This window comes from Vanellus vanellus (assembly GCF_965231255.1).
Source record: "Vanellus vanellus genome assembly, chromosome: 5".
NCBI lineage: Eukaryota > Metazoa > Chordata > Aves > Charadriiformes > Charadriidae > Vanellus > Vanellus vanellus.
Window position 1 is genome coordinate 71272199 of NC_138910.1, and position 15089 is coordinate 71287287.

The following is a 15089-nucleotide window of genomic DNA, read 5'->3' on the forward strand; positions in this document are numbered from 1 at the left end:
CTACTTTAGCATCCAGAACTGCCGAAGACAAAACCATTAATTCTTCCCTGGATATCAGAAGACTTCACCATTCCTCAACAGTTAAAACCTTCAAATTCCCCAGTGATCACACCTGTCCAGCAACATGACCTTCCCAACATGCAAACACACAGGACACTGAATTTACACAATTCTATATTGGATTAATGATCCCTGTTTTCATGTATACATGAATAATAAACTGCAAATAGTCAATATTTAACATTCAGCCAAAGTGTCGAGATATTTCCAGTCTCCATCAACGTTCAGCTACAGAATGCAGAGCCAACAAGAACACCTGAAGGAATTTTCTAGCAACTTGAATATTTAGTACTGGCTTTGAAGCTGAAGATATGTTTTGAATAGAAAGAGAACCTCAATTTTAGCCTGACTGCTGTTCCAACATACACATTTTACAATGAATAGTATTTGTTTCCTAATACAGTATTTTTTTTTTTCAGTATGATGCTTATCTCCCCCACAATTACTTAGAGCTCCATCTCCATCAGCTCCTTCCCAGCTAGGAATTTAGAGGTTTGGGATCAGGGCTGGGCATTGTTACATAAACAGTCTTTGCCTAGCTCAATCTCAAAAGCAAACCTCAGCGTGATGCACTTGCCATTGAAAATTAGAACAGGCACTAGTCAGTCAGCTTCAAACTAGACTGCTAATAGTTTGACAAAGTTCAGTTTTTCTAAACTAGTTTCTATAACACTTAGTATTCAGGTGAACAAGAATTTGAATTGTTATGGTGATGCTAACAAAATCAAAATGCTAGTTTAATACTTTATGATGAATAAAACCCAAAGTTTGTGTATGAATAAAGGTGCACTAGAAATGCTAAAAGATCATTCATACCACATATGACCATTAATGTATACATCTAAGCTGTAACGTACTCCTATTCCCAAGTTAAGAGAAGGCAACTTCTATCCACTGTCACAGATATTTAAAAAGGAGTTTCCACAGAAAAGGGTGGAGGGGAAGAACTCACTGAAAACAATTGTCAGTTACATAGCAAAACAAAAATCCCAAACCAACAAAACAGTCCAAGCAAACCCAAGGTATGATACTCACATAACAACAGACAAATACATAATTGAAAAATATCTGGAGACATGGGGTTTTTGGAGACACCTTTGTTAATTTTGCCCTTGTAAAGTTACTTACACAGTAAGTTTAGAACTACTATCCTGGATTTTTCTCAAGTTCAATCATTTAGCTGGGAGCCTGCAGACTGAACTTTAACTGTGTCAAACCATGAGGCTCTCCTTCCTGGAAGCACATCAAGGTTCTTGCATGAAATCTGATCATCAGCACAGCAGGATTAATGACAGAGGTGGTCAGGCTGATAAACTAGCAGAACAGAAACCTGCTTAAGTGAGTATGGAACTGCATCTAAGATAAGGTCGTAATGCATTCTCACCCCTTTGTGCCAAAACTGAAGCGAGACCTTGTTGGAAACTGATGTGAAAGAAAAGGCTTTATCACTCATTGTGTCCCTGCAGGAGGTCTGTGGTTGTTTCTGGGAAAACAGACACTAGATACTCAGCCTACTACCATGGGTCTCAGAGTAATGCCACTGGTTGCAGACTGACACCATGTGATGTCTAGTTTAGTTTACTGAAAGGGGGAATGGCAGGGGAAGGTTTTTAAAGAGTTAGCAGACTTATTTATGCACGGGAAGGTAAATTGGGTATCAGGGATTTAACTCAATCAAGTTCTCAAACGGCTGTTTACCTCTGTATGCCAGTACCTGACTAAACCCAAGTGCTCTCTTAAAATATTCTTAAAAAATCAATTACTATAAATGCTGGAAAATTACCTTTACTTTTAGCCACTTTTTCTCCCACTTACTTTTGTTTCCTAACGATCAATAATACCGTGCCTTTCTGCTGGACATGCAAGCACCTTACCTCATGGTGCTTCTCCATGCTGTTCCTCACTAATCCATAGTAGAATATTATAGCTGTGTCACCTAGTAAGTCTATTCACAAAGTATGTAGCTATTTGACTACAAAACTTTTTGAAGTTCACACATCAATATGATTGGCAATACCACTACGGGATAAACTTGTAACCTAAGCACCGTAAAATCCAAGTATTAAAGAGGACTAAATCCTGAATTTACAGAATACGCAAAGACACAATGTCTAATCAGCAACAATGAGATAAACCTAAGACAAAACTACTCCAAAACACGAATTCTGAAATTCACAAAAGCAAACCAAGGTCTGTTGTTCCCCAATTACTTAGACATGACCCACGTCTATTGGTACCCTTATACGCTTCACAGCAGCTTCACCATAAAAGCTGTAAAGATGAGTTCAAGTGGCACACAGAACTTTAAAAATCAGTTCATTTCACATTAAGAAACGTCTGGATACAAAGACATTTGCTACAAAGTGCATTACAGAAAGTTTTCCAAACAGGAAAATAAGAAGAAAAAAAACAAACAAAAAAACAAACAAAAAAAAAAACACAACCCAAAACCTTGTTTTCAATTGGTATACAAGGTAGCTTTATAGAGAACTGACTTGTACCAAGACTCCTACACACCCCAAATAAAATTCTTCAGGTCCACCCATTTGAAAAAATTAAAAACTTGTGTCAGTGGAAATTAAATTTCATATATCTAGCTAAACAGAAAAAACTAAGAAGTTACTTGCTTTTACACAATTAATGCCTTTGGGTATTAAAGCAACATAAAAATAATTTTCATTTTCTAATTCACATATCCAGCTTTATTGCTGTGAACATAAGAGTTTTTTTGTTTAACTTTTTAAATAAAAGACCACATGAAGTGTCATGGAATGGACATAATATACTGTGAGATAAAGTTTTCTGGCATTTCACTGAAATGGAAATAACTTGGAGGGTGACTTCATTTAGAGTCAGGAACTAGGACAAGGAAACGAATTATTTTTGCAATGCCTGAAAGCCTGGAAGTCAACTCAATGTCCTATTCCTCTACAATAACCCTTACAAGAATAGTCAGAACAGCAGAAATATCACCAGCGCTATAAAACTGGGGTTGCCTCTATGGTTTCACAAATTGCTTTACAAAGATCTTATCCACTTCCCAGATTCATCACAGCAAGTCACTGACAACATCAGATTTTCTCATTCATAGTATTTACTTCAAACCAATCTCTGATTACTTGAGTTAGAGGCATGGCATAACAAGCAGCAAAGGAAACAGAAGAGCAGCTAATTGTATTGTAACTTCAGTGCAATAAATTTTGTGGTTTCAAATTCAGTAATCACGTGTAAATCTCCTAAGACATGCATCTAGTGTTGGGAGGCAAAGACTACCAAAGGAATAAGTACGATCCCACAAAACTAGAGAGCAAAGGTGCCCAGGAAGGCTGGGCATACTTCAAGCAGGTGCTCTCAGAAGCGCAGGAGAAGGCCATCCCCCGTCTCGAAAAAAGAGCAGACAGGGAAGAAGACCAGCCTGGCTAAATAGAGAGCTTTGGGTGGACCTCAGGAAAAAAAGGAAAGCTTACATTCTCTGGAAAAGGGGATTGGCAACTTATGAGGGCTATCAAGATATAACAAAGCTATGTAGGGGGAAAATTAGAAGGGCCAAAGCTCAATCAGAACTCAGCTTGGCCACTGCAGTTAAAGACAATAAGAAGAGATTCTTTCAGTATATCAATAGAAAAAGGAAGACTAGGGAAAACGTAGGCCCACTGACGAATGAGATGGGTGCCCTAGTGGGGGAAGACACAGAGAAGGCAGAGTTACTGAATGCCTTCTTTTCTTCGGTCTTCACTGCTAAAGCTGTCCCTCATGAATCCCATACTCTGGAGGCAAGGGGGAAGGTCTGGAGAGAGGAAGATTTTCCCTCAGTTGAGAAGGACCGGGTCGGAGACCACTTGGCCAAGCTGGACATTCATAAGTCCATGGCCCTGACGGGATGCACCCGCAAGTGCTGAGAGAGCTGGCAGATGTTATTGCTAGACCACTCTCCATTGTCTTTGAAAGGTCATGGAGAACAGGAGAGGTGCCTGAGGACTGGAGGAAGGCTGACATCACTCCGATCTTCAAAAAAGGCAAGAAGGAGGACCCAGGGAAGTAATGGAGCGACTCATTCTGGATGTCCTCTCCAAACAGGTTGAGGAACAGGAAGTTATTGGAAGTGGTCAACATGGATTTACCAAGGGTAAATAATGCTTGACCAATCTGATAGCTTTCTATGATGTTATAACTGGTTGGCTGGATGAGGGGAGAGTCATAGATATCATCTACCTTGACTTTAGCAAGGCTTTTGACACTGTCTCCCATAACATCCTCATTAGGAAGCTGAGGAAGTATGGGCTAGATGAGGCGACAGCGAGGTGGATTGAGAGTTGGCTGCGGGACAGAACTCAGAGGGTCGTGATCAGTGGCACAGAGTCTAGTTGGAGGCCTGTAACCAGTGGTGTCCCCCGGGGGTCAAGACTTGGTCCAATTTTGTTCAATATATTCATTAATGACCTGGATGAGGGGACAGAGTATATCCTCAGCAAGTTCGCTGATGATACCAAACTGGGTGGGGTGGCTGACACCCCAGAGGGCCGTGCTGCCATCCAGCATGACCTGGACGGGCTGGAGAGCTGGGCAGAGGAGAACTTAATGAGGTTCAACAAAAGCAAGTGCAAGGTCCTGCACCTGGGGAGGAAGAATGCTGGGCACCAGTATAGGTTAGGGGCGGACTGGCTGGGAAGTAGCTTGGAGGAGAAGGATCTGGGGGTTGTGGTAGACAGTAAATTATCCATGGCCCAGCAATGTGCCCTTGTTGCCAAAAAGGCCAATGGAATCCTGGGCTGCATAGGGAAGAGTGTGGCCAGTGGGTCGAAGGAGGTCATTCTTCCCCTCTACTCTGCACTGGTGAGGCCACAACTCGAATACTGAGTCCAGTTTTGGGCTCCCCAGTTCAAGAGGGACAGGGAACTGCTGGAGCAAGTCCAGCAAAGGGGAACTAAGATGATTAGGGATTGGAGCATCTTCCTTATGAGGAAAGGCTGAAAGAGCTGGGACTCTTTAGCCTGGAGAAGAGAAGGCCAAGGGGAGACCTTATTAATACTTACAAGTATCTAAAGGGTGGGTTGAAGGAGGATGGAGCCAGGCTCTTTTCAGTGGTTCCCAGCAACAGGACAAGGGGCAATGGGCACAAGTTAGAACATAGGAAGTTCCATTCAAATACACGGAAAAACTCCTTTACGGTGAGCATGACAGAGCACTGCCACAGGCTGCCCAGGGAGTTTGTGGAGTCCCCTTCTCTGGAGATTTTCAAGATCCACCTGGATGCAGTCCTGAGTAATGTGCTCTGGGCAATCCTGCTTTAGCAGGGGAGTTGGACTAGATGATCTCTAGAGGTCCCTTCCAACTCTGAAACTCCGTGATTCCGTGAAAACTAATAAACTAGCTAAATTAAAGACATTCACGCTTACATATGGAAGAACCAATAGCCATTGGTATTTAATCCACTCCATGAATGTGAAAATACACAGCAGAGACCAAAAAAAAATATTTTTTTTTTAGATTTTACTGTTTCTCCCAAATAGCCTCTGCAACTTCCCAAGTAAATTACAAGTGATAAAAAACAACTGGAAGAGTGACAGAGGAAATATTTGAGTCATGCAAGTTCTCCACCGTTCACTCATCCTGAGTAAAGCAAATACAAGAACAGTTTACTTCAGTGAAAAGTACTTCTCAGCACCAAACATGAAGCAATCAACGTGAAGAGCAGAAAGAACTAAACACACACCTTGAACACCTCGGAGAAGAAACCAGAGCCAATTTTCTCACATGTGAAGTCATCGAGACGAGTCAGTCTGGAAAAGGCACTTATCAGGGCTCTGTAGGAAGAGGTACAAACTCTTCCTATCTGGGAGACGGGCCCTTCTCCTCCAGCGCCACCATCAAAGTCTTCAGCGCGCTCCAAGCGTGGTGGAAATCCTGCTATTGAATTCCGCTTACTTCGGTCCATTTTGAAAACAAGGTTTTATTTTGCTAAGGGACGACTGCTCACATCTTAGGTAATTTGCTGTCTTCTCTACTCTTGTTGGAGCCTAAAATACAAGAAATTGAGATTGCCATTATTATGAACATATCTAATAAGTTAGGTCAGACTCCAACAAAGCTTACACCAGTTTAAGGGAATAAGGAAAAATAAAACAAAACAAAAAAACCCAGAAGGTATCCAAGTATGGGCACAAAAAAGCAAAGCAAAAAAAAAAACAACCCACAAACCACAACCAACCACACAGCATCATCAATAAATACAGACAATCTATTGAACTTTTCCTTTAGATTCATGGAAATACCCTGTGCTCTGGCTATTACAAGATGAATAGGGTTAGAAGTAAAAATTTAACTGGCAACAACTTCCATTCCCTCCTCACCCCTCCCTTTCTTTTTTACTTAAGTTCTGGTTGCTAAAGCAAGCAACTAAGCAGGAGGAAACCCACAAAATGTAACGTTCTACTCTACTTCAGCAGTAGTTGGTGACCAATCTACTGCTATTGCAAGAAACCGTTTCACATTGGGGACTGAACAGAGGATACCTAACTTTAAAAATACAGATCACCTTTCAGTTGACATAAGGAAAATTATTAGCTGTCAATAACAGTAGCTGGAGCACCAAAACCTTTGTTTTTAAAGCTTCCACCTATGAGTGTTCCAAGACCAACTCCTTAACTGGTAAGAAGACAAGTTTATATCCACTAAACAGCTACCCCCCAAATTTATAAAAACATCAACAGTCCTGCTACAAAAACAAAGTATTTTCATAAGAAGCTGACAGAACAATTCTCCTCACAAACACATTTTTTAAAGCTATTTTAATTTCAGTTCAACTGAAAACACAGGAAATAAGGTACATTTGCCAAGTAGGAGAAAAGAAAAAAAAAGGGGGGGGAACAACAGTAAGGGAATTTTTTTTTATTTTTAAGAGGATGATGAAGTAATCAGGATGACTCTGGAGCCCATCAAATTCAGCTTGGACTGGCAAACCTGACAGGTGGCCTACTTTTTTTTTTTTCCTTTAAGCCTTAGACTCAGCAGGTTATTCATCTTTTCCACACTTAACTGTTCATTTACAGCAATTTGTTGAGCCCCTACAAAACATGAACAAAGTGAGCAGTCACAAAGAGGATAGATTTCTCTTTTTTTTTTTTTTTTTCTGAGGGTGAAGGAAAAACTGGAGGGAGGGGAAGGAAACAATAAAATTATAAAAAAAAAAAAAAGCAGACAAAATAATCACAAAGCAGGGAGCAGGCCAGGCAATTATACTTCTGTTTACACAGATGTACAGAACCTGAACAATACACTAAATTTGAAGAGCATCTCAAAAACAGAGGCACACCAGCTGTCCTCTGAATATATAGTAGTGCTGCTATACCCATGCTTTGTATGCAGTGTATCTTTTAGAGATGCTCTGTGCCAACAGATCAGGAAAACACATAGTCCTTCCCTGCCTTCAGAAGTAAGGCAGAACTAAGTTGAAGTTCTAAGGCAGAAGTAAGTTGAACTGCGTGGAATTAATTTGAGGTTGTCCTCTCCAATAAAGAAAGAAACTAAAAAAAAAACCCAAACCTAACAACCCTGTATTTTTCAAGGCTGTTTATTTCAAACATCTTAACACTTACCTCTCTAAATGAAACTTGGGCAGAGGTGGATATAAGAGAATCTTACCAGGGCCTGATTAAGAAAATTTAATCTCCATCAAATCCCACGTCATGGTATTCGTACAGAATTTTATATGCAGACTCCCACATGCGTGAGCTTACAGTACTTTTCAAATGATAGTACTACATAGTCTAATGTTATGGTGTGGCCGACTGCCACACAGAAGATCAGGATCCAATTTCTGACCTCATATTCTTGCCCCATGAGCCTTGAGGGTCTGGAAATGGTTCAGAAGCACCATGGGAAGATAAAGCCTGTTATATCTCCCCAGCGGAAAAAAATAGCCCAAAGAACCTCCTCAGCTATAGAGAAGATGCCCAGGAATTTCCAAGGCATGCTTAAATAATTCCTTTTGATCTGAAAGGGACAAGCTAACTTTTGGTTACTTTTCAAGGAGATAAAGAAAGAACTGGCTATGGAAGGAGGACAGACGGGAAACCACGGTGTTAACAATTCATTTTCTGGAACAGGAGACACAAGTATCTTTGGAGACTGACCAGAAAATCTGCTATAATTGAAGAAACAATTTTTTAAAACTTATTTGAATGAGAGTAGTACCCACACACATTAGACACCTTCCAATGAAGGAAGCAAGCATTGCCCCAGAAATGCACAGTCTGACACTCCAGTATCACAGTAATGCCATATGAAGTGGACCCTGGAGCTTGTAGACACTCCTGCTAAATCTAGTGAAACAACACATCTGCACTGCAGCCCCAGCAAATAAAGCAACTTGTAAATCAGGACTGCAAGTTCAAGTTCTCAGGCAAAGCAAGATATATGCTAGAAGGAAAAAAAAAAAAAAAAAAAAAAAAAGGAAGACTGCTGTTGTCTTAACTAGAGGAAGATACCAAGTTAGGTAAGCTATCTTAAACAGGAGGAAAAGCCTGTTTTAAGTATCCAGATACTGTTAACAAAAGATCAGCTCTCAAAGTCTCTCAATCTATTTAACAACAACAACATAAAAAAATCACCCTTATACATACACATCCTTTTGATTGAAATCACATGGTGAACTCTGCAAAACTCTACACAAATCCCACAATGAAAGAAGAGATTCAAAGTACTTCACACAACATAAACCCCAAAAGGTTTTGCCATCTGGATTCCCAAGTAACCCATTCCTTCATTTTTGCCTGCTAGAGTTTGCCTTCTTTCCAGACAGCTACATGAAATCCTTGGAAGTTATTAGGATAGAGCTCTATTTGTCTAGTATTCTGCCCAGGATTGCATACACAGAATTAGAGGAAAATTTCAAGTGGGCACAATTCCAAGTGGGCCTCCTGTCATTTTGGCCAATTATACTAATGATCACATTCTCAATGAAATCAACCAAGATTTAATTGACTGTCAAGTCAGTCTGAGGTACTTTAATTTACTACCTTGTATGGTTAATTAAAGTGCACCGAACAGAATCCAAGACTATTCTGCAAATCCTGCAACCAACTAAAAGGTTGTTGCGTATTTTTTTTCATATTAAAGTTCAGCTTAAAAACTCTTAAGCTGTGCTCAACAGCCAGTTAAAAAAAAGACACTAAACACTCTGAAAATAATTTCCTGATAAATTCGCAGCCTTTCTGGCACCCTTACACAAGAAAAACATCCTCCACTCTGCTATGACAGAAATCTTTTAGAAATATGTATCTCAAAATGCATACCTCCCCTACTCATCCATTTACTACATTACTGAAAAGCACAATTTCAGAATGTTTCATGCCCTACCACATCCTAATTTCTTGGTTTAAAAAACAAACCTTGAAGAAAAAAAAAAAATCATGTTAATACTAATTATAAGATCAGTTTCTTCACTGCATGAATGCATTGATTTTTGAACTGTAGAAATGACTATAAATACAAATATTATCAGCATTTATTTGGTTAATTGGAGGTTTGGCTTTCAAAACCAATGCCTAAGCCTGCAAATATTTAAAGATGGAAACCCCACAATAGCACATCAAGTTATACCCCACACATCAATGTAAAACTAGCAGGTGACATATATTAGCCAGTACTTAACATTTTATCCTTCACAGACAAAAATGGGCAAAGCTTCTCAACTTCAGCAGCATCCTTTTAATGCCTCAGGGTATAAAATAAGATCCTTCCAAAGACATTTCAATTCATTACTAAGACTTTTTCTGTCACCAGCATCTTTATAAATATGTGCATATGTGCACTCAAATGTCAAACTCACAATTTCCTAAAAGATGGCCTTAACAACAACAACCATTTTTAGACACAGAAGACTGTCGCTAGGCATTCAGCCTGGAAAGCAATAAATCTGGTGGATGCATGTTATTAATTTGAAAAGGTTTTCTGAAGAACAAGATGCCAAAGCTTTGACATAAGTCATTTGCCAGGAATTAACTGTTTAAACTCATAGTCTGATGTAACTTCAAAACCCAGCACTACAAAAACATGAAGGAATTATGTTGGCAAGTGTCACTCAACAAAATAGTAACTTGATGGGAAAAAAAAGGAAAAAAGAATTCACTGTCGTATCGTGCAAATTTCATAAAAGCTTCAAAGGAATGTAAAGAACAAAATCTTCCAAAGACTGAATTGACTTTGTGGTCATTAGCCTAGAGAGGAAAAAAAAAAAAAAAAAAAGTTTGGCAATGAAAAACAAGAAATCAAACTAAACAGGTAAAGAGAACCAGGCATTCCACAATTTTGCTCTCAACTGCTGTCATCCGCTTTCCTAACAGAGGAAAGTTACTTAGTTTGTCCATAACTTACCTTTCTTTGGGAGAAAGATATTATCAAATATTTACAGAAAAAAGATCTACAAGTACCAGAGCTTGCACTGTGTTTGGCCCAGCTCATCCTGAAGCTGAAGTCTTTTTGACTACTTGTACCAGATAAGTCTTAGGCTCCAGTTTATAGTGTTAGCTACGACACCGCACTCGAACATGAAAATCCCAACATTTTATATTTTCACTTAGGTAACATTTCGCTTTAATGTCATCTCCCCTGTAGGGGGTAATTCCTAGCTCTAGCCAGTACTGCCACAGCATAAGCTTCCCACAAGGGCTGACATTCCCCAGAAGAGACCCGCATTAGCCCTACTACACAACTCCAGAAACTGGAAATCTACTAAACTGCACCCTGGTTTTATAATGCAAACAAAACTCCATAAGAGGCTAAGCTGAAACAAACAGTTCATTTATTTTGTGACTGCAGCCAAGTTTGAAAACAGTAAGAGAGACTAGCCATTAACTTACTGCAGAGCTCAGGATTGAGGGCCAAGGTTGTAGGTTTAAAAATATTTGCATCAACCATAGACATAAATTCTGGCACATGTTTAGAAGACAAACATAACTGGGCGGGTGGGGGAGGAGGATATTAAAAACCCACAAGCAGAAAACCACTTGATCCTTATGCCCATAGTATAATTGCCAACAGTTTCTAGGGTCCAATTATAAAAAACTAAACCTCTACAGAAGGACCTTACAAAAATCCATTCCTCTCCTAGTCTGGTTTTAGTCATCCCAATCCACAGCACAGACAGACTCTACCCTAGTTACAGAGCATCGTTAGAGTTAAATAATCACTCAAGTAGATCATGCACAATACACAGCTGCTGCTTCAAATGGATAATTTTAATATATTATGTTTGCCTAACAAAGCAGAGCTCAGTAAAGACACCAAGAAGCAGCTCATGCCTTCCAGGTGTCAGCAGGCTGACATTTGCTTAGCTCTTGAGAAAAACAAAGGGAATCAAAACCTTCCAATACCAACAGGTATTGTAACATCTCACTAATCAAGGAATTTCCCCCTCAGCTTCTCTGCCAGGTTTATGACCGAGGGCTGACAGCTCTGTTAGCACTGCGGAAGGTTCACAGGAGACAGGAAGCAACTTTCTGTTGTTTCAGTGCAGCCAGTGAGACAATCCAGCACAGGAAAGGTAAGAAAAGAGAAGAATGCTTGAAAGAGGGATGAAGATAAAGTAAGCAGCCTGAATTTCATACCTGACTGACCACTCTTGGACACAATCTTACATTTATACATCATCACACAAGGCAGTCCATATTTCTATTTTCCAACTAAAAGTATCATCTCCACAAATATTTAAAACACATTCTGTAATCTACCCTTAAAATACAGCTGAAACACCAGTCCGCATTACAGGTTTCATGTTACAGTGAAACAGCCAGTACCACGTTTACTTCAGGTACCGGCTGCACAAACAGAACAGCACCACAGTCTTGACTAATTTATTTATGAATTTTTGAAGCAAGAACAAGGCTTCCCAAATCTGTTGTTGTTAAGGTATTGGAGACATTAAGTCCACCAGTATGTACATCTCAATCTGAAGGACCCTGGGTACCAAGGGCAAACATGTAACTCACAGTTTGTGAGCGAACAGACCTGGAGTGTACAGTCAGCCTTCAAAAGCAAAGTTATCTCAACGAATTCCACCCCTAGTTGCAAGAGCTATTACAGTTTTCTAGTGCAATCAATGGAACAATCATACAAAAAAGTGGCTTAGCCACTACCAGAAATGTGTTCAACTTAAGAAAAAGTGACAGGACCATGCAAAAAGAAGCTTACTATCTAAGTCAGCAAGAGAACTCGGCAACAGACAACAGATGGAGCCAGTGTGACAGAGTTCCCAATTATTAGATGTACTTACTGAAAAATACACAACTTCAAATGAATACATTAGGAAACTAGTAAGCAGGAAAAAGGCTTAAAAAAAAAAATAATCTACGAACATTGACTATTTTTTGATCTTGCCTAGAAGAGCACTTATTTTTGTGCCAGACTGCAAGATACCATGATGTGAGCGTACAGTAAAAAACCTTTGCCATCGTGTAAACGCATGGTTCTCAGCTATAGGAAGAATACAGAAAGGGAACCTATGATGCAAGTGAACCACAAGCTTCATTCTTTTCTGCAGCAGACAGAAGCAACAGTCCCCTCTTTTAACCCTGCATTTCTTTCATGAATTTGTGAAATCATTTGCATAAAGAATTACAATGGCAAAAGCAAATGTACAGAATTGGAGGGTATAACTAGGTTCCAGGAGTCCTATGCCACCAGAACACCTCATCTGGATCAACTTTCTCCTTCCACAGTCACAAAAATATTAAGCACCAAAGCAACGATTGCTCAGTTCCTATCTTCTGCTCCGGTCCCACTCCTAGCTGTTCATCCTAATGAAACAGCACAAAACAAATTCCAAGCAAAAAAAAAAAAACATAGGAGAGCACACACTTCCCACCAGGTACAGGGAACACACCCCTCTGCCTTCAGTTCAAGGTACTCATGTTTTGCATGCAAGTTTTACATGAAGACAAACCAAAACACACAATTACACAGCCCTGTCTACAGCTGTACAGTATACTCCTGCAAGAGTCAGAAAATGACATTTTTATTGGCCTATCAGGATATAGTATGCAACAATAATTTCCAAAGATGATGACTAAATGGAAAGGTTTATGGCTAGTCCACTGGGCATATCAGAGTTTCTCGTAAAAAAAAAAAAAAAATCTTATCTTTGGTTGTAAATTCCGCTGCCTAATTAAGTCCATAGAACTGTAGGTCTGTTGATTTTGCAGACAAAGTATGCTAGAACTCTGATCTCTACTAAAAAGAATAATAATAATTTCAGTCGAGGTATAAATGCTTCTCACAAATTAGCATAAATACTAGCTGTCTTTTTTAGGGGGACAAACAAAAAGGTATAAATTTACTTGTTCAGTACTCTTGAAATTTTAGCTTTCAACTATCAAGGTCACCATCTCTCAGAATAGGTGGAAAGTCCACCATACTTAAAGCAAATACAGTTCCCACCATCAAAGCAATGCAATATTAAGAGCGATCTGCATTTATACAGCACCTTTCATCTGAAGGCTATAAAGCAAACATATATGCACATACACCTGAACAGCCGAGCCTGTCATTAAAACATGATTCATATATTCTTACAGGCTATAGCACTTAAAATAGCAGAACCCGAGCCAAGCTTTCACACCTCTTGGCAAAGTGACCATTTCCAAGGTAATCCCCATGTGGCTGGGCAAAGATCCTAACCGCATTCAAGCAGACCCTTGCCCCCGGATCAGGGCACGGGTTTCCGCAGCCGGCTTTCACCCGCCTAAGCGGGTGCTTAGGTGTCCTGCAAGCACCCGCTCCCCCTCACACCTCGCCCCCGGACTGAACGCGTACACCTGCTCACCCAAACGCATCACTCGCCGCGCTGCCCGGTCGAGGGGGCGGGGGGGGAACGGCGGGACCCCCCTCCGCTATAAGAGTGAGTGCCGTTCCCCAGAGCGCGACCCCCCCCGCGCCTATCAGGGGGTGACCCCCCCACACATACCCGCACGGACCGTCCCCGTAGCCGCCTCCCCGGCAGAAGCGCGGGCACCCCCGTCTGCCCCCCGCCGCCGCTGCGCGCGCGCCGGCCGTTACCTGAGCGGCAGCGCCAGCAGGGCCTGCGGGCGGCGCGGGCTCTCATGGCCGCATACCCTACCCGCGGCCAACCTCCGGCCGCTCAGCAACCCAGCGAGGGTCTACCCCGCCACTGCGGCAAGCGAGGGGGCCCCATGTGAGGAGGGAACCCAGCTGCGGGACCCGGGGCCGTGATCGCCACGGCTCCTCCTCCTCCTCCCACCGCCCCCGCCTCCTCCGCCTCACGCGTCCTCCCGCCCCCGCCGAGCGCCGCCACCGAACCGCCCACAGAGCAGGGGAGGCACCCGGCCAGAAACCGCCTCTCCCTAGCAGCCAATCGACGCCAGGAGAGGCTGGATGGACGGCGGCAATCGGCCAATGGAGAAAGGGAAGCCAGGCTGAGGGACGCGCAGGTAGTCCACGTGAGTGTCCCTTTCTAATTGGTCATAAGCCACTTGAGAGGCAGGCAGTTTGACCAACCATACGAGCGACAACAACTCCCGAGACAAGAGCGGGAGCCAGTGGCAGAAAAGAGCGAGGGGCGTTGCTAGGGGCGCCTCGCTTTTACTGGTCAAGCCTTTGAGGGCGGGCTATCAATAAGAGAGTTAGCCAGTAGAATTGTGGTGCGCGTGGTGACGGACGGGCAGACAAGCCAATCCCCGTACGCTTATGGGCAGCGAACGGCGTGAAGCTGTCAGCGGAACGGACACCCCGGCAGGCGTGGAGGGTGGCGGCAGACCGCGCGCGGGTGCCATAGTGACGGGGACCCGGGGCGCCGAGGGGAGCCTAGGGGAGCCGGCGGCCCCTCACCGCTGAAGCGGGGCGGGGGGTGGGTGGGTGCGCCAGCGGCCGGGGACCCACTGTCTGTCCAGGAAGCGCAGAACCCTCCGTCCCGTTGGAGAGGGGCGGCCCGCGGGGCCTCGCCGCGCACCTGGGGCCTACGAGCGACACCCGGCTTTAAAGTCACCGTAATTGGGCTCCGTGACGGCATCTCTGCT

General features: G+C 42.3%; 1 protein-coding gene across 1 annotated transcript in view; it reads right to left on the reverse strand.

The window, feature by feature from the left end:
* Positions 1 to 6058, reverse strand: part of TESK2 (testis associated actin remodelling kinase 2) — a 78376-nt gene extending 72318 nt beyond the window's left edge. The window contains exon 1 of the mRNA XM_082483331.1: positions 5774 to 6058. Coding sequence (XP_082339457.1) covers positions 5774 to 5995 — 222 coding nt within the window. The 5' untranslated portion in view covers positions 5996 to 6058. The remainder of the gene's footprint in view (positions 1 to 5773) is intronic.
* Between the last annotated feature and the right edge of the window lie 9031 nt (positions 6059 to 15089).